The 23,171-nt window shown below is 44.5% G+C and overlaps 1 protein-coding gene across 1 annotated transcript; it reads right to left on the minus strand.

The window, feature by feature from the left end:
• Positions 1-21,558: 21,558 nt before the first annotated feature.
• Positions 21,559-22,700, minus strand: LOC123081569 (transcription factor ILI3). Its single transcript, XM_044504132.1, has 2 exons — positions 22,416-22,700; positions 21,559-22,208 (listed from the first exon to the last, which is right to left on the minus strand). The coding sequence occupies exons 1-2, from the start codon at positions 22,518-22,520 to the stop codon at positions 22,056-22,058; spliced, it is 258 nt and encodes an 85-aa protein (XP_044360067.1). The 5' UTR covers positions 22,521-22,700; the 3' UTR covers positions 21,559-22,055.
• Between the last annotated feature and the right edge of the window lie 471 nt (positions 22,701-23,171).

The raw sequence follows: 23,171 nt of genomic DNA on the forward strand, positions 1-23,171 counted from the left end.
TGTTGTAAATCGCAGACCGGTGCCATATTTGAATCACTTGCCATTTCCAAACCGTAACTCCGATTCTGGCGTTCTTTATATTGTTTTCAAGCGATTTCATCTCATCTTTCCAGTGGCACACTTGGATTTCCAAGTTGAGGCCAGGTTCATGCATTTCCTGTCATATCTTGCATTTTGCATCCCGCATAGCATATCATCGTTGCATCATCTTGTTTGATCCTTGCACATGGTTGATTGTATCCTTGTTGCTTGTTTGTCTTGTTTGGGTAGAGCCGGGAGACGAGTTCGCTAATGAGGAGCCCGTTGAGTTTGCTTTCGAGGATCCAGTCAACTCTGACAACTGTGCAGGCAAGATGATCATACCCTCGAAATCACTACTATCTTTGCTATGCTAGTTTGCTCGCTCTTTTGATATGCCAATGCTACGATGCCTACCACTTGCTTGCAAGCCTCCCAAATTGCCATGTCAAACCTCTAACCCACCATTGTCCTAGCAAACCGTTGATTGGCTATGTTACCGTTTTGCTCAGCCCCTCTTATAGCGTTGCTAGTTGCAGGTGAAGATTGGAGGCCGTTCCTTGTTGGAACATCTTTTATTTACTTGTTGGGATATCATTATATTGCTATGTTACATTAATGTATCTATATACTTGGTAAAGGGTGGAAGGCTCGGCCTCTCGCCTAGTGTTTTGTTCCACTCTTGCCGCCCTAGTTTCCGTCATATCGGTGTTATGTTCCCGGATTTTGCGTTCCTTACGCGGTTGGGTTATAATGGGAACCCCTTGATAATTCGCCTTGTTTAAAGCTTTTCCAGCAATGCCCAACCTTGGTTTTACCATTTGCCACCTAGCCTTTTCTTTCCCTTGGGTTCTACAGACTCAAGGGTCATCTTTATTTTAACCCCCCCCCCCGGGCCAGTGCTCCTCTGAGTGTTGGTCCACCTGTCAGCTACCGGTGGCCACCAGGGGAAACTCTGGGCTGGCCTACCCGTACCTAGGACAATCTGAGTGTGCCCTGAGAAAGAGAGATGTGCAGCTCCTATCGGGATTTGTCGGCACATTCGGGCGGTGTTGCTGGTCTTGTTTTAACCTGTCGAAGTGTCTTGAGTTACCGAGATACCCAGTCTGATTGGAACATCTTGGGAGGAGGTCTATTCCTTCGTTGACCGTGAGAGCTTGTCATGGGCTAAGTTGGGACTCCCCTGCAGGGATTTGAACTTTCGAAAGCCGTGCCCGTGGTTATGGGCAGATGGGAATTTGTTAATGTCCGGTTGTCGATAACTTGAACCTTAATTAATTAAAATGAATCAACTGAGTGTGTTACCGTGATGGCCTCTTCTCGGTGGAGTCCGGGAAGTGGACACGGTGTTGGAGTAATGTTTGCGCAGGTTGCTCTCTAGTTTCTCGCTCGCGCTTTGCCTCCTCTTCTCGCTCTCCTTTGCGAATAAGTTAGCCACCATACTTGCTAGTCGCTTGCTGCAGCTCCACATATATTTACCTTGCCTTACCTACGAGCTTAAATAGTCTTGATCGCGAGGGTGCGAGATTGCTGAGTCCCTGTGGCTCACAGATTACTATTACACCAGATGCATGACCTGATGATTCCGCTCCAGGAGACGCGTATGAGCTCAAGTGGGAGTTCGACGAAGACTCTCAACGTTACTATGTTTCCTTTCCCGATGATCAGTAGTGGTGCCCAGTTGGGGGTGATTGGGACCGTGTCGCATGTTGGGTTCTCTTTTATTTTGGCGCCGTAGTCGGGCCATGAGTGTTTGGATGATGTAATGTTATTTATGTACTTGATTGACGTGGCGAGTGTAAGCCAACTATGTTATCTCCCCTTTTTTATTTATATTACATGGGATGTTGTGAAGATTGCCTAACTTGCGACATATGCCTTCAATGCGATTATGTCTCTAAGTCGTGCCTCGACACGTGGGAGCTATAGTCGCATCGAGGGTGTTACAGGCTGCTAAGGCAGCCTCACTCTCTTTGGCGCGCAGAGATCGCTTGATACTTCCGTGCACTGAAATGATGCCACGTGGACCGGGCATCTTGAGTGTTAGGGAGGCGTAGTGTGGTATTGCATTAAAGCGAGCGAAAGCTTCGCGTCCGAGTAGTGCTTGATAGCCACTTTTAAACGGAGCGATGTGAAAAGTTAAATGCTCGCGACGGAAGTTATCGGGGGAGCCGAATATAACTTGTAGTAGGAGGGAGCCCGTACAACGAGCCCCTGGGCCTGGTGTTACTCCTTTAAAGGTAGTATTGCTATGGCAAATTTGTCTTGGGTCTAACCCCATCCCGCGGATTGTATCCTGATATATTAGGTTTAGGCTACTGCCGCCATCCATCAGGACTCGTGTGAAGTGGTATCCGCCAATTACTGGGTCTAGTACCAGTGCAGCCCATCCTGGGTGCCGGATACTTGATGCGTAATCACGGTGGTCGAAGGTGATCGGTTGAGACGACCAGTGGCGGGACTTCGCGGTGATGGGCACTTGGGTATATTTTTCGTGAAGTGTCGCATTGTTTTTTCTCTTGATCACGTGTAACACATTTACTATTTTGACGTCGGGTGGAAATTTCTTTTGTTCCCCCTTGTCTTGATTGGGAGGCTCATCCTCGTCTTCACTTGGTGTATCTTCCCCTTTGTGTATGGCGTTAAGCTTGCCGGACTGCTTGAAGACCCAACATTCTCTGTGGGTATGATTAGCAGGTTTGCTAGGGGTACTATGGATCTGACATACTTGGTCCAGAATTTTGTTGAGGCTGGACAGTTCATCTCTGGTGCCTTTGGAGGGCGGCTTTTGGTTTGGCCGAGGGACTTTGAATCCGGCATTTACTGTCGTGCCCTTCGTGTTGTCTTCTTTATTCCGGCGTTTGTTATTGTTGTTGCGTCGTGATTTTCCGTTTCCATCTCTAACTTCAGATGTGCTGGTGTCGCTGGTGCTGCATCTGGCTAGCCAGCTATCCTCACCCGCGCAGAAGCGGGTCATGAGGTTTGTTAATGCGGCCATCATTCTCGGGTTATTTTGGCCGAGGTGCCTGGCGAGCCATTCGTCGCGGACGCTGTGCTTGAAAGCCGCTAAGGCTTCGGCGTCCGGACAATCGACAAACTGGTTCTTTTTAGTAAGGAACCTATTCCAAAGTTTTCGGGCTGACTCTCCGGGCTGTTGAGTTATATGACTCAAGTCGTCCGCATCCGGAGGTCGGACATAAGTCCCTTGAAAGTTTGCCCGAAAGGCGTCTTCAAGCTCTTCCCAACTTCCAATGGAGCTTTTGGGGAGGCCTTTGAGCCAGTGACGAGCTGGCCCTTTGAGTTTGAGAGGTAAGTACTTGATGGCATGGAGATCATCCCCTCGAGCCATATGTATATGAAGGATATAGTCCCCAATCCAGACCCTAGGGTTTGTTGTTCCGTCATATGCCTCTATGTTTACGGGCTTGAATCCCTCTGGGAATTCATGGTCCAACACCTCATCGGTGAAACATAGGGGGTGTGCGGCACCCCTGTAGCTGGGTGTGCCCCGTTGGTCGGATGCTTGTTGTGTTGCATTGTATGCTGGGGCGTGCTTGCGTGGTCCATAGATGGATCTTGTTGCACCGTCCTTTGGGTGTGAGCCCTTGCATGGGTCACGTGTTGTATTGTGAGCGGCGTTGAATGCCGTTCTGTGGTGGTAGAGGGGTCGTCTATCCGACCAGGTGGCTGCTTTGATATTTGGTTGTGGGGGGTCTGAGGCCTCCTCATCGAATTCGGGTAGCAGCTTCCGCTTTGGGTAGCTCTTGGAGGGACGATTGTCGCCGTACCTTGCTGCAGTGTTGAGTATTTTGCTCCATCTGAACTGGAGCATGTTTTGCACGGCCCTGAGCCTCCGCTTCTGCTTTTTGAGGCTCCTTGCGGTGGCGACGAGCCTTTTACGGGCATTCTGCTACTCCGAGTGCCTGTCCGGCGTTGTGTCGTCCGGACCATTATCATTGATAGGGTTTGTTTATTCGGTTTGATTATCCAGATTGCCGTTGTCTGGCAGCGGTTCGCCCTGCTCCAGCGCTGGATCAGTGTGATCGCTATTTCTGTCGAGGCGGGATTTGGGGCGGCGCTTGCGGCGCCGCTTTGACTGCTTTTTGAGGGAACAATCCTTTGATGCGTCCTTCCGTTCCTCGCCGTCATCTTTGGGTGCGTCCACCATGTATACGTCATATGACGAGGTGGCGTTCCAGGGCTCAATAGGCGCTGATTCTTCATCATCTCCTTCATCGGCGTCCATACCGCCGATGTTGTCGGAGTTGAAGTCGAGCATGTCGGTTAAATCGTCGACAGTGGCTACCAAGTGGGTGGTGGGTGGGTTTTGAATTTCTTCATCGTCCGAATCCCAACCTTGCTGACTGTAGTCCGGCCAGGGTTCTCCTGATAAAGAGAGAGATTTTAGTGACTTCAGGATATCACCGAAAGGCGAGTGCTGAAAGACGTCCGCGGCCGTGAACTCCATGATCGGCGCCCAATCGGATTCGCTCGGCTGGGGCATGGAGGGTTCGGAGTCCAGAGAAGAATCCGGCTCCATGGAGTCACGAGTCTTGCAGAGTACGGGGCTGGTGTTCGGCTCAACCGTCGTTGGGATCGCAGCCCCCGAGGCGGTGTCCAACCGCCCATCCTCGATCAACGCGGTCGGCTCCGAACCAGGGGCCGTAGCCGATGCAGGTGCGGCCTCCAGGGCACTGTTCGGCGGCAGAGCTAGATCATGCTCATCGTGATAGTGCGGCGCGCTCGGCAGTGGTTCGAATCCGTCGAAGATCAAGTCCCCGCGGATGTCGGCCGTGTAGTTTAGACTTCCAAATCTGACCTGACGGCCAGGGGCGTAGCTTTCGATCTGCTCTAGATGGCCAAGTGAATCGGCCCGCAGTGCAAAGCCACCAAAGACGAAGATCTGTCCGGGGAGGAAGGTCTCACCCTGGACCGCATCACCATTGATGATCGTAGGAGCCATCGGGCCTGACGGCGACGGCACAGAGGAACTCTCAATGAAAGCACCAATGTCGGTGTCAAAACCGACGGATCTCGGGTAGGGGGTCCCGAACTGTGCGTCTAGGCCGGATGGTAACAGGAGGAAGGGGACACGAAATTTTACCCAGGTTCGGGACCTCTCGATGGAGGTAAAACCCTACGTCCTGCTTGATTAATATTGATGGGATGGGTATTACAAGAGTTGATTTACCACGAGATCAGAGAGGCTAAACCCTAGAAGCTAGCCTATGGTATGATTGTTGATGTGTATGTTGTCCTACAGACTAAAACCCTCCGGTTTATATAGACACCGGATAGGGTTAGGGTTACATAGAGTTGGTTACAATGGTAGGAGATCTGAACATCCGTATCACCAAGCTTGCCTTCCACGCCAAGGAAAGTCCCTTCCGAACACGGGACAAAGTCTTCAATCTTGTATCTTCATAGTCCCGGAGTCCGGCTTGAAGGTATAGTTCGGCTATCCGAACACCCCCTAATCCAGGACTCCCTCACCCCTCCTTCTTCTTCTTCCTTGGCCTCCCCCTAGATAGGAGGAGGATTTCCCCTCTGGTCCTTGGCTACCATGGCTCCCGGAGGGCAGGAGCCCCTCCGAGATTGGATCTCTCTCTGTGCTTCTCCTCTGTTTTGTGTTCCTATTTCTGTCCGAACACCATTTCTTATATTCCCGGAGATCCGTAACTTTGATAGGCTGAAATTTTAACATGATTTTCCCTGATATTATCTTACTTGCGGGTAAAGAAGGGCTCTAGCTGACTTACAAGGGAGTCACAAGGCAATACGACAAGCCCTACCCCCCAGGGCGTGCCCTGTTGCCTTGTGGGTCCCCCGGGCACTGTCTTGCCTTGATTCTTCCTCCCAAAAATCACATATATTCCAAAATAAATCTCCATAAAATTTTATCATATTTGGACTTCATTTGATATGGATTTTCTGCTAAACAAAAACATGAAAAAAATAGGAACTGGCACTGGGCACTAGATCAATATGTTAGTCCCAAAAATAATATAAATTGTTGCCAAAAGTATGTGAAAGTTGTAGAATATAGGCATGAAACAATAAAAAATTATAGATACGACGGAGACGTATCAACATCCCCAAGCTTAATTCTTGCTCGTCCTCAAGTAGGTAAATGATAAAAAGATAATTTTTGATGTGGAATGCTACCTAACATAATCTTGATCATATAATCTAATCATGGCATGAATATTAAGATATGAGTGATTTAAGGCAATAGGGTATCAATTTGATATTGAAACAATAATACAAAACATGCTTGTATTTCTGAAAGTGCGTTATATCGACTAGAAGGGGGTGAATAGGCGATTTCTACTAATTCATCACTGAGGAAATACTACTTGAGGAATTTCCTAAGTGAAGAAATACAAGCAGTGGATAAAGAACTCAGGAGCATGCATAACATAACAGTAACACAGTCATCATGATGAGATGAAGCATACACAGAGCACAAGTAGCGTGTAAATAGGATAAGCAGGCAGAAGACAAGGTGACTGAAGAATATGGATTGAGGAAATTTAGAAAGCCTTCAGTCAAAGTCTTCAAATAGTAACGGGCAATTTCATCAACATGTAAACGAGGAAATGAAAGGGTTGAGGAAATAGAATCAGCAACTCAGTGAAGACAGTGATTTGTAGTTATGTCTGGTTGGAGCGGCTTGGTATTTAAACCAAAGGACACACATTCCTTACCGTATTCTCCTTGAGCTAAGGTCACACAGACCTCGCCCAATCACTCGTGGTAAGTCTTCAAGGTGACTTCCAAACTTTCACAGACTTGGTCACTCGTGATCCACAATTCCTCTTGGATGCTCTAGACCTTAACGCCTAACCGTCTGGAAGATGCACACTCTTCAAAGGTAACAAGCATCAGTTCCACATAGGAACAATCTCTTTAGTGATGCTTAATCACTTTGGGTTTTAGGTGTTGGGCTTTCGGGTTTTTTCCTCACTGATGATTTTCTCTCAAAGTCCTCGGAGGATGGGATGCTCTAAATGACAAGTGTTAAGTTCTCTCAGAGCAGCCAACCAACTAGTGGTTGAGGGGGCGGATATTTATAGCCAAGGAGCAGCCCGACATGATAATACATAAATGTCCCTAATGATATGATAGTTATGTTGATAAGATATTTGGGACAGCTGGCGTGAAGCACATCAACGGTCGGAAATTTGAGCTCTCAAATTCCTCAGGGCTATCATGTTCCTCACTGTAGGCAATTCGCATTGGCGAATTCCTAACTCCTTAGTCAGGACAAATTCCTCATAGACTAGAAGATCTTCGTCTCTGTCACTGAAGAAATTGACTGAACTGTAAGAGATTTCCAAAAGCTTCACTCGAAGGATTGGATATGTGTAGGCTTTGAGATGAGCATCACTTGGAAATTTTTCCTTAGTATTACCTCGACCCCCATTAGCAATACGGTGTTTCCTATGACTCAAAAGAAGGAAACGAAACTATGAAAACAGAAGTCTTCACACTTCATAGTCCTCGCATCAATATGTTCAAGGTCACACCAATTTCCTCATTTTGAAAGTCTTCAATGAAACCAAAGTCTTCAGATGAAGACATTCATTTTTAAGGGTCGACTTTGTTTGTATATATCAAACTCCTCAAAGACTTATAAGACTTGTGTACACTCACAAACACATTAGTCCCTTAACCTATAAGTCTTCAATACACCAAAATCACTAAGGGGCACTAGATGCACTTACAATCTCACCCTTTTTGGTGATTGATGACAAATAGGTTAAATTTTCAACAGTGATAAACCTATGAAGTGTAAATACATATTTTGAGGAAATTGATTGCAAGATATGGAATAAATCCCCCCGAAGATGTGCATATTTGAGGAATTTGCTTTGGACTGCAAATGCACATTATAGAATAAAATCATGGAGATCCCCCCTATATCTTGTAATCCATTCACGCATTTAACATACAGTATGAATAATTTGAAATGCATGATGGAAAATGGTGTTTGATGAAACTCAACATGTGTCATTAAGGTACTTGAGGACATAAGCATACAGAAAGTAGTTCAGAAGTGTCAGACCACCATCAGACTTAAGTTTACAACTCATCAAACAAGCACCTCAGAAGAATGAGAGTTGTAACTTAAAGAAAAACAGCCCAAATATAAGACCTGCTTGAAGACTAAATCAAATTTCTCCCCCTTTGTCATCAAATGACCAAAAGGGATGAAATTGAGGACTAACACCCCTGAAGAACATCAGCTCAAAGGAGGTGGAGGAGCGCCATTGTTGTCAGGGTCGTTTGTCGAAGTAGGGCATGCCGTAGTGTTGTCGAGATCCTCAGCTTCATCCATCTCAAGCGATGAAGAAAATGAACTTGTGACCAACTGAGGAACTTGGACTTTCTTAAATTTCTTTGAAGGAGAACGTGACGAATCAAAGTTCTGTTGAAAGTCCATCTGCTTGAGGTCTTCATCATTGTAAAGATGAGAAAGTATAACCCAAGTGCGATCGAAGATTTCATGCACATAGTAATGGTTTTTCTTCAAAGTGTTCCGAGTGATGGTCATGTTCTGAAGAGTTGAGCTAAATTGACGCTTGACCCACTTGTGATTGTGATCGACTTTCTGGTGAAGACTTAGAAGAAGCTCGCGGTCAGTCGTCACACGCGGGGTGGTGGCTTGAGGATTTTGCTCTGTGGCTTTTGCGGCAGTGTCTTGTGTTGCAGAGTCATCATTGGTGGAGTAAGATGCAACCTTACAAAATTGACCATCCAATGGACGAGTGCCTTCATCAATAACAGTAGCCTTCCCTTTTTCATCAACTAAGGAAATTGTCCTTTTGAGGACTTCAATCGGAGGCAGAAAGCTGAAGTGATTCTGAAAGTCTACTTTGTATGAAATTGAAGACCTTGTTATGATGAACCTCATTATCCAAGGAGCATAGGGCTTCAAGTCAAAGGGCGACAGTGCAACATTGGCCAAAGTCCTCATGAAGAAATCTTGATAGTTTATGGGTATGCCATGAATGATGTTGAACAGGAGATTCTTCGTGATGCCAACAACTTCTTCTTCTTCAGAGTTGTGTCCTTTGATTGACTAAGGGTTTGGTCAGAATGCGATAGATAGTTCTTGACACATGCAGCAAATCCTTCACAAGGAAGGTGGTTCTTGGAGCTTGGCCTGGACGCAAAGGCTTCATCAACACTTGCATGAGATGATTTGGAAGTTAAGGTTCCTCATACATAAGCCTTGCACCTTCTGCCGGAGGATTGGAATGGCATGAAGCAATTAAGTCGCTGGAGCTTTGAAGTGAGTGTTATCTGTCATCCAGTCTAGCACCCATGAGTTGACATCTGAGACATTTCCAAAGAGATGCAAGGTTGCATAGAACTGAAGAATTAGCTCTTCATTCCAATCAGATATGTCAGCATAGAAATTGAGGAGTCCGGCTTTGTGAAGAACATTAAGAACTGGTGTAAAGCATGGAATGGACTCCATATCCACATGACGAATTTGACGGTGTTGGAAGACTTTGTCCTTGCCAAAAAGAACTGAGGCATAGAAATTCATCTGACTTGTAGTCCAAAACCTCCTGTGCCTTAATCTTGCTAAGTCATAAGGATTTGCATCAGTGAAGAAATGATGCTCAGCGAAGAAATCGACATTGTTGAATTTTGGCCTTCTTATGCCAGACTGGGGATTTTGAGGCTTGGGCTGAAGATTTACAGTAATAGGCCTCACAAACTCTTGAGGTACAACTTCTGGTGTGGTCGACCTAATGTCCACATCCTCATCAATTTCTTCTACGTCAGACCCTTCAGCAGTGAACTGAGGCTGGGGCGATAATACCAGTGGGGGTGAAGCATTTGCTTCCATCTCAATTCCTTCATCAATCTGCTCTAAGGAAGTAGCAGAATGATCTTCTTCATCATTTTCATCATCTGGAATGACATATTCTTCACCAAAAGGAACTATCTCCTTTAACAGCACAACAGAAATGGGGATTGCATCTATTGGTTCTGTTGAGAAACTTAACAAAATCCTCATTTTCTTGGGAGTTGAGGATTCTGTAGATGTTGATGCTTTCCTTTTCTTAGCGGCTTCCTTCTCTGCAGCCTTTGTTTTCTTCACTTCTGATGCAGAAGGAAGTGTGGTTTTCTTCATTCTTGAAGATTTTGTAGGAGGGGCAGAGGATGAAGTTGGTGCGGTTTCTTCAGGCACGACTGATGCAGTCGCCCTGGTATCCTTAGTTTCTTCACGCTCAACATATTCTTCAGCTGGCCTGGGTTGATATTCAGGCGCAACATTGGGTGTTGCCCTGTCAGTTTCTTCAGGAGCAGGAATTTCTTTAGCTGCGCTTGCAGTTTCTTCAGCAGGCTGAGTAGATGTTCCAGTCTGAGGAATTTGTGGTTGCGATTCAGGAGCAACACTAGCGTTGTGGTCCTTGATGGTCTTGTTGGCGATGTTGATGAATCTGACCTTGGCACCGAGCCAATCAGCATGATAATGGCCAAATTCATCACTGAGGACTTCGATTTCCCGTTGGACTGCGACAAGTTCTTCACGAGACAAAGTGAGAATGTTGTTCCTCAAAAAGCGCTCTTTCTTGTATTGGTCCTTCTTGACTCTTCTAGTCTTCTCAAATTTCCATTTTTCTTCACCTATTGAGGCAAACAACATGTGACTTTGACCAAGAGTCAGATTCATGTCAGGAAGAGGAGTATTTGGATCCTTATGCCAAATATCAATGAAATCAAGGATCTTCTTAGATCCAGCATAAGAGGAACAAGGCTGCCTTTGGCTCTTGCAGCCCTTTGTTGTCCATCTAATGATTTTAGCAAGTTCATCATCATCAGCTTCATCATCATCAGATGGAACCTGGAAAGCCACTTGTTTTTTGTGAGGACTTGGCCTCTTGCCTCGTCCAGCAGTGCACTTGACCTTTGGCAGTGATGGGCCACTTGAGGATTGTGGGGGAGCTGAGGAAGTTGTAGATGCCCCTGAGGCAATTGAAAAACCAGCAGTCCGCTGACACATTGCAAGATGCATAGGTGTTGAGGACTTTGTGGCAGCAACTGCTGAGGATTTTGCAGCAGCAGAGGGCATCGGAACTTCCCTTGAGGAAGTTGCCCGAGGTATTTGCTCCGAGGGCTTTGCAGTCGAGGAACTTGGCCATGAGGGCATTGAGCTTGAAGATTTTGTCTTCACAGCTGATTTCTTCAGAATGGCCTTCTTGGGCGATGTTCTACTAGCAGAGGCCTCAACAGGAGCAGCTTGAGAATCTTCATTGAATTTCCTCACTGCTGCTGCAACAACTTTCTGAAGCTTTGCTTGGCGCTTGGCCCATTCCTTTGGAAATTCATCACCATGCTTGATGCTGGTAGGATCATCTCTCTGGCCAGCGGCCATAGGTGGTCTTGGGCATGGAGGATTTACAGCGAATTTCTTCATGTACTTTGGAGTGACATGTTGATGTTCCTTCCATTCCTTAGCCCATCTTCTCTCAATCCTTCGAATGCGCACTTTGCGCTGCGTTTTGGTCTCTTTCCCATGTGTATCTTCGTCAGGAGTGCAGTATTCATCATAGATATCCTCAGGGATTTCAAACGTTGTATTTGTTTCAGGCCTCTTTCCTCCTTTCTAAGGTCTTTTCCCAACTGCCATTTTCCTCACTTGAGGATTTTAAACTTTTGAAGATTCTGAGAAAGTATACAATTTGTCTTCAAGGAACACTGCAAATGAGTTAAGTTGATGAGAACCTAGAGATTCATCAGCAGACATTTTGTACCTGTGAACAGAGTATAAGTGCGAAGAATTTGAAGAGGTCATATGCGTTCTCAGAAGGTTTTCCAAAAGAATATCAAGTTGAGGAATTTTACCATAGGTGTCTTGAGGAATTTCACTAAGCGTTCTTGACCTAGGTTCCAGAGTTGTACAAATTTGAAAATTCACACACTTGAGGAATCTTGAGGAAAATCATTGCTTAGATAAATAAATCAAGGGAAAGAAGCATTGTAGTGTTTACGGAGTAGATTGTTGAAGAATAAACACCTTTTGAGGATTTTGTGAAAATCATAAGAATCAAAGTAGGGCAGTAAAATCGGATTTTAATTACCCTTGATGAATAACATGACAAACTAGGAGTAGGAACGAAGAAGTTCGTCTGTCCAGATCTCCCACGCCCTAACTCGGCGGCGGGAGACAACTACGGCGGCGACAGAGTGAAGATTTCGGCAGCCGACGCGAGTACGACAGCGAGGAGGACGAGGCAGTGAAGCTCTTCCTCTCTGGCGACGATGAAGTTTAGCGGCGACGCTAGGTCATAGCTCGAGCGAGGGGAAGTAAGTTCGAGCGGTGTAAATGAGACAGTGAAAGGGGAGGGCTATTTATAGAGGAGGTGAAAACTGAACGCCCGAAGATTTTGGACATCCATACCCCTGACCCTTGCTATCCTTTCAGTGTGTCACCCACGTACTGAGTATTTGAGATCATGGGGGATCGTGGGTGAGTATTATATTCCATTGTGGGAAGTGGGAACGGTTTGAGCGGCAACTACCAAAATTTTGATATGAAAATTTTAAAGTATAGTTCACAAATTCTTCAACTGTCGAGGACACAGTGAAGACTTTTAACGTGTTTCAAATAGAACGCACATGAAGAATTTGTGAACAGGCTGAGTTGAGTTTAGCATGGAGGGGAAATGGGTCCGATCACATTAACTTAGAGGAAACATCAACTTGAAGAATTAGCAATAAGTGAATGTTGTTGAGGACACAGAAAACTTAAATATGTATATAGTCAATGAATAACACCAATCGAAAAGTTTAAAGAAATTGTAAACTCAAGGAATTTGAAAATTTGAAGAATTTGCAAAATGACAAAAAAAACTCAATTTTGAAGATTTTCAACTTTGGTTGGTGGCGTGACCCACCATATAAGAATGGTGATTTCAGACACCGCGTACAGTTGACGTAGGGCTCTGAGAATCAAATTCTTCATTAATGTCTTCACACTTAGAGGATTAGTGTTCATTGATTGAAGAAAAATATTACTTTGTGTGTTGCACATCAAAGTCATCAATTTTGCTTAAGTGTTTTTCGCATATTCAAAAATAGTTCATAAATTTGAAAAAAAAATGTCCACTCTAAAAAGTTTATCTACTATAAAATGCTCACCGATTCAAAAGATGTCCACGAGTTGAAAATGTTGTGCATGAGTTAGTAAAAAGTGTTAACAAATTTGAAACATGCTCATGATTTGCAGAAAATTTCTTGATTAAAAAAATTCTCGAATTTGGAAAATGAAAAGAAGAAAAGTGAAACAGAAACAGAAATTAAAATAGAAAAAAAGAGAAAAAGGAAAAAGATAAGAAAAATTGAAAATAAAAAGGAGGGGAAAACCCCCGGTTTGGGAAGGTTCTAGAACCTTCCCAAAATCAGAAACAAGCTAGTTGGGGCTGTCCAATCATAGGTAAGAGAAAGCGGGGAGTGCACGCGTGGTCACTAACCAGCGACCTGCGCGCCAAATAGGATCCCCACATTCGTCTCGCCTAAAGCTTTCCTGCAGGTCATGTAGTGTGTTACTCTGATGTGTTCGTTTGTTTTCTTTTTATTTATTTTTCTAGTTTTCTTTTCGTTTTTTTGTTTGGCTGTTATACTTCTTTTTTGCATGTGTTTTCTTTCGTTTTTCCTTGTTTATTGCATGGTTACCTTTGGTTTTTCTTTTGTTTCTTTTTTTATATTTTTGTGTCTTTCTTGGTTTTCAACCATTTTGTCTTGTTTTTCTTTGCTTCTTTGTTATGCTGTTATACTTCCTTTTTGTGTGTGTTTTGTATCGTTTTCTTTGTTTATTTCATGGTTACCTTCGGTTTTTCTTTTGTTTCTTTCTTTTTCTTTTAGTTTCTTTCTTGGTTTTGAACAATTTTCTTTTCTTTTTCTTTGTTTCCTTATTTGTTCTTTTTCTTTTTTTGGTTTCCTTTCTTTCTTTTTTGGTTTTCATTGGTTTTTTTTCTCATTTTCTGTTATTTTTCTATTTCATGCTAAAATTTGCATACGCGTCTAGTAGATTTTTTAATACATGTTTAAATTTTACAAATAAAGGTTTAGCATATTTTAGTACATTGTCAACATGTTTTATATACATGTTCTTAACAATTTGCAATGCTTGAATAATATTTTGCAAATACAAGGTTGGCATTTTTCAATACATGGTCAACATTTTTCTATACACATTTGAACATATTTTAGTACAAGGTCAACATGTTTCTATACAGATTCTTAACATTTTTGAATGCTCGAATAATATTTTGCAATACAATGCTAACATGTTTTAATACATAACCAACATTTTTCTCTACACATTTAATACTTTTAAATGCTTGATTAATGTTTTTAATACACGTCAACATTTTCCTATACACATTTAACATTTTTCAGATGCTTGATTAGTATTTTTATTAAACTTCTTTAACATATTTGTAAATGATTAATTAACATTTTATAAATACATAATCAAAAAAATTCATACACATTGTAATTTTTTGTATTAATGAGAAACATTTTCTTTATACACATTTAATATTTTACAAATATGTGGTTAACAATTTTTTCAAATGTTTTTATTCTATTTATTTAGAATATTTAGAAGCAAAAAAAAGCAAAAACAGAAAAAACAAAAAAACAAGGCTGTTTCATCCCGCGAGCTGGGCTGGCCCATCTGGCGCTTGCCTTGACGCGATGGTTTTCTACGTCTCGCTATGAACGAACGAGGGGAGCTCCTACTCTGCGCTTTAAGCGCCATGGAGCGAAACCGGCACTCACGTGCTGGCTAGAGTGGTGCGGCCCATCAATGCTGGCTCCCTTGTCTGCTTCTTTTGGTCGTCTCCCTTGTCTGCTTCTTTCGGTCGTCTCCCTTGTCTGCTTCTTTTGGTTAGTCAATGATTAACCAGTCAACCATTGACTTAAAGAAATTCCAGAAATTCAAGAAAATATGTAAAAATCGAATAAATTTCACTAAATTGGAAGAAAGGCTCATCATTTTTGGAAAAAGTTCACAAATTGAAATAGATCATCGTTTTTTAAAATAGTTCATCAGTTTTGAAATAAAGTACACAAATTTGATAAAATCATTACTTTTTTCAAAAGATAATCATTTTGTAAAAAAAATAACGAAAAATTATAAAATCTTCATCGAATTTGAAAACTTTTATAGTTTTCTGAAATACGATTAAAAATATACAACCTTTCCAAAATCAGAAACAAGCTAGTTGGGGCTGTGCAATCGTAGGTAGGAGGAAGCAGGGGGTGCGCGCGTGGTCGCTGACCAGCAACCTGCACGCCAAATAGGATCCCCACACCCGTCTCGCTTAAAGCTTTCCCGCAGGACGCAAACGTATGGACCAGTCTAGTAGCGTGTTACTCTGATGTGTTTGTTTGTTTTCTTTTTTTCTGCTTTTTTTCTAGTTTTCTTTTCGTTTCTTTGTTTTGCTATACTTCTTTTTGCATGCGTTTTATTTCGTTTTTCTTTTGTTTATGGCATGATTACCTTTGGTTTTTCTTTTGTTTTTTTATCTTTTAGTTTCTTTCTTGGTTTTGAACCATTTTGTCTTGTTTTTCTTTGTTTCTTTGTTTTGCTGTTAAACTCCTTTTTTGCGTGTGTTTTCTTTCATTTTCTTTTTTTTATTGTATGGTTACTTACGGTTTTTCTTTAGTTTCTTTTTTATCTTTTAGTTTACTTTGGTTTGTTTTGTTTTTCTTTGTTTCTTTATTTGTTGTTTTTCTTTTTTTGGTTTCATTTTGTTTTGATTTCTATTGGGTTTTTTCTCATGTCCGTTATTTTTGTGTTTCATGCTATATTTTTCATATACGTCTAGTATATTTTTTAATAAATGTTTCAAATTTTAAAAATATAGGTTTACCTTTTTAAGTACACAATCAACTTGTTTTACTTGTTTTTATACATGTTCTTAACAATTTTCAATGCTCGAATAACATTTTGCAAATAGAAGGTTGGCATTTTTTAATACATGGTCAACATTTCTCTATACATATTTAAATTTTTTTAGGTTTAACGTCTTTTAGTACATGTTTAACATATTTTCTATACACATTCTTAACATTTTTCAATGCTCGAATAGCATTGTGCAATACAAAGTTAACAATTTTTAAGACATAGTCAACATTTTTTTACACATTTGAACATTTTATATGATTTATTAAAAAATAAAATACAAGATCAATGTTTTTTAATGCATGTTCAACATTTTTCTCTACACATTTAACATTTTTAAATGCTTGAATAACGTTTTTAATACACGTCAACATTTTTCTATATACATTTAATATTTTTCAGATGGTTGATTAATATATTTTTTATATTTCTTTAACATAGTCTCTATACACATTTAAGATTTTACAAATGAGTGGTTAACAATTTTATTCAAATGTTTTTATCTGAAGTGTTTTTTATTCTATTTATTTAGAATATTTAGAAGTAGAAAAGTAAAAAGCAAAACCAAGAAACATGAAGAAAACAAGGCAGTGGCATCCCGCGAGCTGGGTTGGCCCATCTGGCGCTTGCCTTGACACGATGGTTCCCTACATCTAACTATGAACGTAGTGAGCTCCTACTCTGCACTTTAAGCGCCATGGAGCGAAACGGGCACTCACGTGCTGCTAGAGTGCTGCGGCCCATCAGTGCTGGCTGTGCCGGATGGCTCGGTCGTCACCCTTGTCTGCTTCTTTTGGTCAGTCAATGGTTAACCAGTCGGCCATTGACTTAAAAAAATTCAAAAAATACAAGAAAATTTATAGAAATCTAATAAAGTTCCCTAATTTGGAGAAAGTCTCATCATTTTCGGAAAAAGTTCACAAATTGAAAATTTTCACTTTTTTTAAATAGTTCATCAGTTTTGAAATGAAGTACACAGATTTAAAAAAACATTATTTTTTAAAAGATAATCATTTTGAAAAAATAAAAAATGCAAAATATTCATCAAATTTGAAAAAAGTTGATTGATTATGAAAAAAAGTCTATTAAATTTGATTGTTTTATTGATTCTCAAAAAAATTCATCAAAGCTGAAAAAATATCATAGAATTTGAAATGAATTTCATTGATTTTGAAAAAAAATTCAACGATTTTGGAAAAAGATCATCGAATGCGAATTGTTTTCATCAAATTTAAGAAAAGTTCCTTGAATTTGAAAAAGTTTGTTCATTTTGAAAAAAAGCAGAAAAAATAAATGGAAAATATTAAAGAAAAAAACAAGAAAAGGAAGAAAAAGCTGAAGGAACAACCGGTCCAGAAGAGGAAAAAAGAAAACATCTAGGAAGCTTCCACAAGCTTCCCAAAACCGGGAGCTTTCGTGAATAGAAGAAACTATAAAAATAAAGAAGGAAGTAAATTACCACAATGTGTAGCTTGTCTGGTTGGTCTGTGTGAGTTCTATTTAACATGACGGTCACAATTTCGAATCTCTGGGCGCCCTCTCCAATGGTAAGGTGAGGCCAGATAAGACTAGCCACGGTGGTAGTAACTTCGGCAGTAACATCGAGTCCAACTCAGCAAATTTGCTTATGTGACAATGAGTTAATGAGGAGAGAGGTAGTTGTAGTAACTTAGCTAGTTACTGTAACATCACATGTCCCAATGTAATATGAGTCTATAACCTAATAAATGAATCTTTACATATTACCACACTTAAGTTACTAGCCACTATACAGACCCATGTTCTCATTTTAATGACAGATTTTCAGAGAAGCAGTTTCTATAATTGCATAATTGGTAATCCAATGGTCACCGGTGAGATCATCCCCACGTCGGTCGGACGTTCTCGGGAGCCCTAAGCTTTTCCCCGCGCACTGTTCGACTGCAATACGCACGACGACTGCGTTTGTTTGTTGTGTCGCAGTGTTCACCCGGAAAGAGCGCAACACGCCTTGACATTGCCTCCTTTTCCCAGGAATGTAGCACGGTCGCCACCGCCACCGCCACCGCCACCCCGGCCGTCCCCGTCACCTTGACAAAAAGTTAGCTGGTGCTCCAGCTCGGTACTACTCCCGGCACGTGCATACTTACACGGCAGTACAGACAGAGACGTGCGCATCTATCGGCGGTACGGTGACATGTGTGCCCAATAAATGGCCAAAGCCAGGTGTGATGATGTGGAACACACTTTTGGAGCTTCGGTGCACCGCAGAAATAGGATACACGCGTTGATCAGGCATGGCATGGCATGCATACCTAGGCGTATACCCAATACGGGCCTGCGCTTCCGCTACGTGTGGGCCTCGCCCAGGGCTCCGTCTCGCCGGCCCGGCTGCAGGGGCCTTAATCAGATCTCGGGAGGCAGCGCAATCAATCGCGCACCGGTCCGCCCCCTCCCGCCCGGGCCATGTCCTTCGCCGGGCGCGACAGCGGGCCACCCGCGGCGCCGGCGCGGGAGACTAGATCCGACACCGCCTACGCGCCCATGCTCCCGCTCAGCTCGGTCAATGGCGCGACGCATCCCAGGCGTCGCGCGCCATACCGCCGCGGCCGCACCCGGTACGCACGCGCGGCGCAGCTTCCACCACGTACGTCCGCCCTCCGCCGAGCCACCTTTTCTCCGTCGCTTTCCCGATGCCGACGAGTCGCCTCCGCGTGAACAGACCGGGCCGTCCTGCGGTGTCCCGCGCTGCCGATGCAAGACACCGGGCCGGACGCGCGACGCACAAGTCTACAAAGCTGTCGTTTGGAAAGTTCTTGCTCGTGATGCCCTGAGACGACCTGTTGGCTGTTGCCCAGGAGCGTGCCCGCCCCATGGCGATGGTGGCTGGCCATTGTTGACGCTCGCGTGCAGCGCAAAACACACGCAGGCCTGACGGGTTCAGTCGGGCCGCTGTGCCGCCTACATGGCCCGGACTGGCGCACAGGGACAGCGAAAGTGAGATCTGTGTGGGTGGTCAGTGAGGGCCATCTACCTCACCAGTCATCAGCATTCGGCAGCAACGCGTGCCCGCCCGACCGACTGGCCGGCCCCTACGCGCGCCGGGACAGATTCGCCTTTTATGAGCAGCTGCCGTGCCGGATCCAACGGTACGCCGACAGCGACCCCGCCGGCCCTGCACAGTACCACCGCCGGACCCCTGCTGTCCGGCAAGTGGATCGCCGGGGAGGAAACCAACCGATCGGCGCCCGGCCACCACCTGCCAGTCCAACCGCCGGCCGCCGGTAGCTGCAACAGTAATAGCGAGCAGCGCCGCGCACCTCCCAGATCCCTCGTGCCACCACGTCTCTGACAGACTCCGCATGCAGATACACATCAGATCATTTCGCACCACACACGCACGGTGCGAGGAGTACACCGGACGGGCATGCGTTCCTCGTGCACGTCTCGTAGTACGCCATTACCGTAGACCATAGTATAATGCGCACGAGCCACCGGGCAGTTTGCTTCAGCGCACTAGCACTAGCGAGGCACGTACGCGTGGATCGAGCAATTGATTAGCACTGGTTCAGCTGTGACTTGTGTGATTCGCAGCTCGCCGATGTGTTGACCGGCCTGACAAGACAAGTGAGGCACATTTCTAGGGGGAGACTGACTGAGACTGGACACGCCTCCTCGTTACAGGGGCACCGCACCGCACCGGCCGGGCTGGCTGGCTTCACGTCGCAGACAGAAAGTTTGTTTCCTCCACGAATCGCTCGCTCCTAGGCCGAGACCATTTCCATGCCTTGCTCCTGCAGACACACCGGCACGCACGCACGCACGCATCGGGTGGATGCATGCATCTCCAGCTCTGCTTTCCACGCACCAGCCAGAACCTGAGCCTGAACACCGGCGGCCCATCCAGGGTTTTGGAACTCATAAACTAACAGCTAGTTTATGCGTCTCTCTGGACTCTGGCCTCGGGTTAACAAAGCTGTGCCCGTTCCCTGCACGGTTTCTTGAGCGGTGAGTGAGCCATTTTCCTAAGCGTGTGGGTTTTGTATGTATCGGCCAAGGTCTTGGAATGCACGAGCAATTTGTCACGCCGACCCACTAAGGGCAGGCATCTATAGACGGACTTGTAGCAAATTTGCCCCCTCAAATGTCCACGGGTGTCCGGTTAGTGTTCAGGCGTGTATGTTTTGGGCTCTATTTATTTGTGCATGCAGCCATGCTTCACATTTTGTCTCTTATATGTCTGATCATATGCATGTGCTTGACGAAGAGATGAAAAAGGAGAAAGCAAAAAAAAGAAAAGAAATAATGGACCGGGATAGGCCGCGTCCTTGTGGGGCACTAACTGTCCTATAGTTTGGGTACGAGGATTTACGAACAGTCAGACGTATAGAGATGACATGAGGGCCTGATTGCGTCATTATTTTCTTCTCTCTTTTGTCTGGACACCGATCGGACATGTCCAAATGATGCTCTAAGATAGATGGAGCGTAGTATAGTATTATCTATAGCTCTGCACAGGCCGAGAGATTTTGACTAGGCTCTTTGATCGAGAGCAAAAGCCGGGGATACACCTGCACAGTCCGTGAGATCGGAGAAAGCAAAACCGTGGGCACCATCACAGTGCAAGCGAGAGCAATCCGTTCCACTGGAGACGATGATGTAGATACCGACAAAGAAAGGCCACACTGTGCACGCGCTTGAAACGCAGGTGACGGAATGCAAGTGTTTTCTATTTGTAATACATGTATGTGTATGACCCACTTCGAGCATGACGTCTCTATAAACCAAAATAATCGAGTATTTAACAAAAAACTATCACAATTCATGAAATCGTGCCTAAAAACTATCACTTTACAAATTTGTGCGAAAAACTACCACTTTTGTTCTAATCTTTGCCTAAAAACTATCAAGTCAGAAAAATGGCCGATTCGACTCGTTTAAGCGCGATTATAACATGCTGGGCCCACCCGTATCAAGACAAGATGTGTCTATAGTTTAATAAATGAAGTGCTTCATGTTATCACGCATATGTTACTTCCCACTATAGAAGTAGTAACATAGACTAGTAACATGGGCATGTTACTACTCTATGTTACTACCCATTGTGGCTAGTCTCACTCGAGAAGCCAAAATGTTGACCCGGTAATAGGGCTCTTTTGCATCATGGAACGTCTCGCTCATTTTTATACTCCCTCCATTCCAAAATATAGTGCGTCCACGTTTTTCGAGGTCCAATTTTGACCATAAATTTAATCAACGAGACCAACTGCGGCGGGAGAAAAAAATATATGATTGAAAACTTTTTTGAAATACGAATTCACTGATATAATTTTTGCTCTCGCCGCAATCGGTCTTAATAGTTAAATTTACGGTCAAAATTAAAACATGAAGATAGAGGAAGCACTACATTGTGGAATGGAGGGAGTATCTTCTTACATTTACAAGTGCACCGACTATTTCGACGTTACATGCGCACGTACGCCCCTAGCACGCACGAGAGGTTCTTCACTTTTCTATGTGGCACTTGCACATTGCTCCAAATAACTTGACCGTACGTGGTAGAGTAAGTTATGCAGAGAAGACGTAGCAGTAATTAAACAGATAGTACAAAAACAGACAGTTCTCCGTAGTCCACGCTCGTCGTTAACCTAGCTAGCTTGTCCGTTGGAAAACAGGGACAAACCTAGCAATAGATAGTACTAGTAGTACAAAACAACAGCTCTATAGCCAGAGGATGCATCTCAGTCTGAGAGAAGCTACAGGCCTACAACAGCACAAACACACACGTCTACAAGCTAGTAGTAATACACTCGGCTAATCGGTAGAAGCACCATATATATTATTAACCTCTACCAACCTGGTGCATAAATGAAACACAGTGGAGTATACCGGAAGCTAAATGAGGGCCTCACAAAGACACACACGCACACGGACGACGACGTACCAGGAGACGGGGGAGCAGGCAGGAAAAGAAACAAGCAGCAGCTAAAAAATGCTATGCCTCTCTTGTTGTCTTCTCTTCTCTTGTCTTGCCTCCTCGTCTCCCTCCTTCGGCCGATGAATTCAAGCTAATATATATGTAGCTACTGCCTACTGGCTCAATCGGTAGGATAAAATCCGGCTAGCGGAGAAGGCCCCGGATGATCTCGGCCTGGGGGCTGGTCTCGTCCAAGGTCGACATTAGCTCCGAGAGCCTGTCGGAGAGGTCCTCGACCTCCTGGTGGAGGCTCTTGATGTATCCGCACGTCTCCTTCAGCAGCTTCGACGCCGACGACTGCGCAGCACAGCATAGCATTCATGTCAGGAACAGCGAGGAAGAAAAACAACAGTGCTAATCCTTCTCAGGGTAGACTTGGCGGCGCCGCCGTGACGAAATGCACAGTCGCGGCCGGCCTGTCAGTGTCGGTGCGCTGCACGGACGCACGCATGGAACAAGCAAAAACTCGCAGGAGGACCAATGCGCGCTCGCGTGAGTACGTACCCGGCTCGCGGAGCGGCGGCGGGATGATTCCGGGACCAGCGCCTGGAGCTTGGAGATGAGCTCGTTGATCTCCTCGTCGGTGATCCTGCCACGGCGGCTCGACATCTCCCTCCCTCTCTCTCTCTGCGGCCGGCCGGCTCTGATCGGAGACAGCTAACGCTTGGCTTTCCTTGCTTGCTCGTGTATATGTTGATGCTTTACCTTAGCCTGTGATTCGGCCGATGAAGCGTCTGCGTGTGACTGTGTTGGTGAGTGTGTGAGTGGGAGGAGAGCAGAGAGAACGAGGTAGGCAGGCAGCGCAGCCGGGGCGGCTATTTGAAGGAGAACGGGGCAGTCTAGCACATTGATGGCGAAAAGAGGCCACGGGCCCACTGCGCCTTCATTTAGGCCTGGGCTCCCGACACTGGCCCCAAAATGACCAGGCCCGGGCTCCAGACATTTGGAGGACCCAGAATGATGACCAGGCCCGGCCCATGGGCTCCAGGGAGTCGTGCCAGGACCCCAGCGCCGGGGCACCATTGCTCCACTGTCCTCTGTGATTATGATTTCGAGCAATGTGTGCCAGTCAGCCAGAGTAAATACTGCAAGTATGAGCGTCTTCTTGTTTTTTTGGAAGAAATACTTGTATTACTCAATCACAATGTCTTTATTATAGTCATCAAGGACAATTCCCAAAACTTCATCAGGACCGGACTCTAAGCAAGTCATAGTCCGTCCTTCTACTCTAACAAATCTAGCTAAACTACCACTAGCCTT

Source organism: Triticum aestivum, chromosome 4A (assembly GCF_018294505.1).
Source record: "Triticum aestivum cultivar Chinese Spring chromosome 4A, IWGSC CS RefSeq v2.1, whole genome shotgun sequence".
Lineage (NCBI taxonomy): Eukaryota > Viridiplantae > Streptophyta > Magnoliopsida > Poales > Poaceae > Triticum > Triticum aestivum.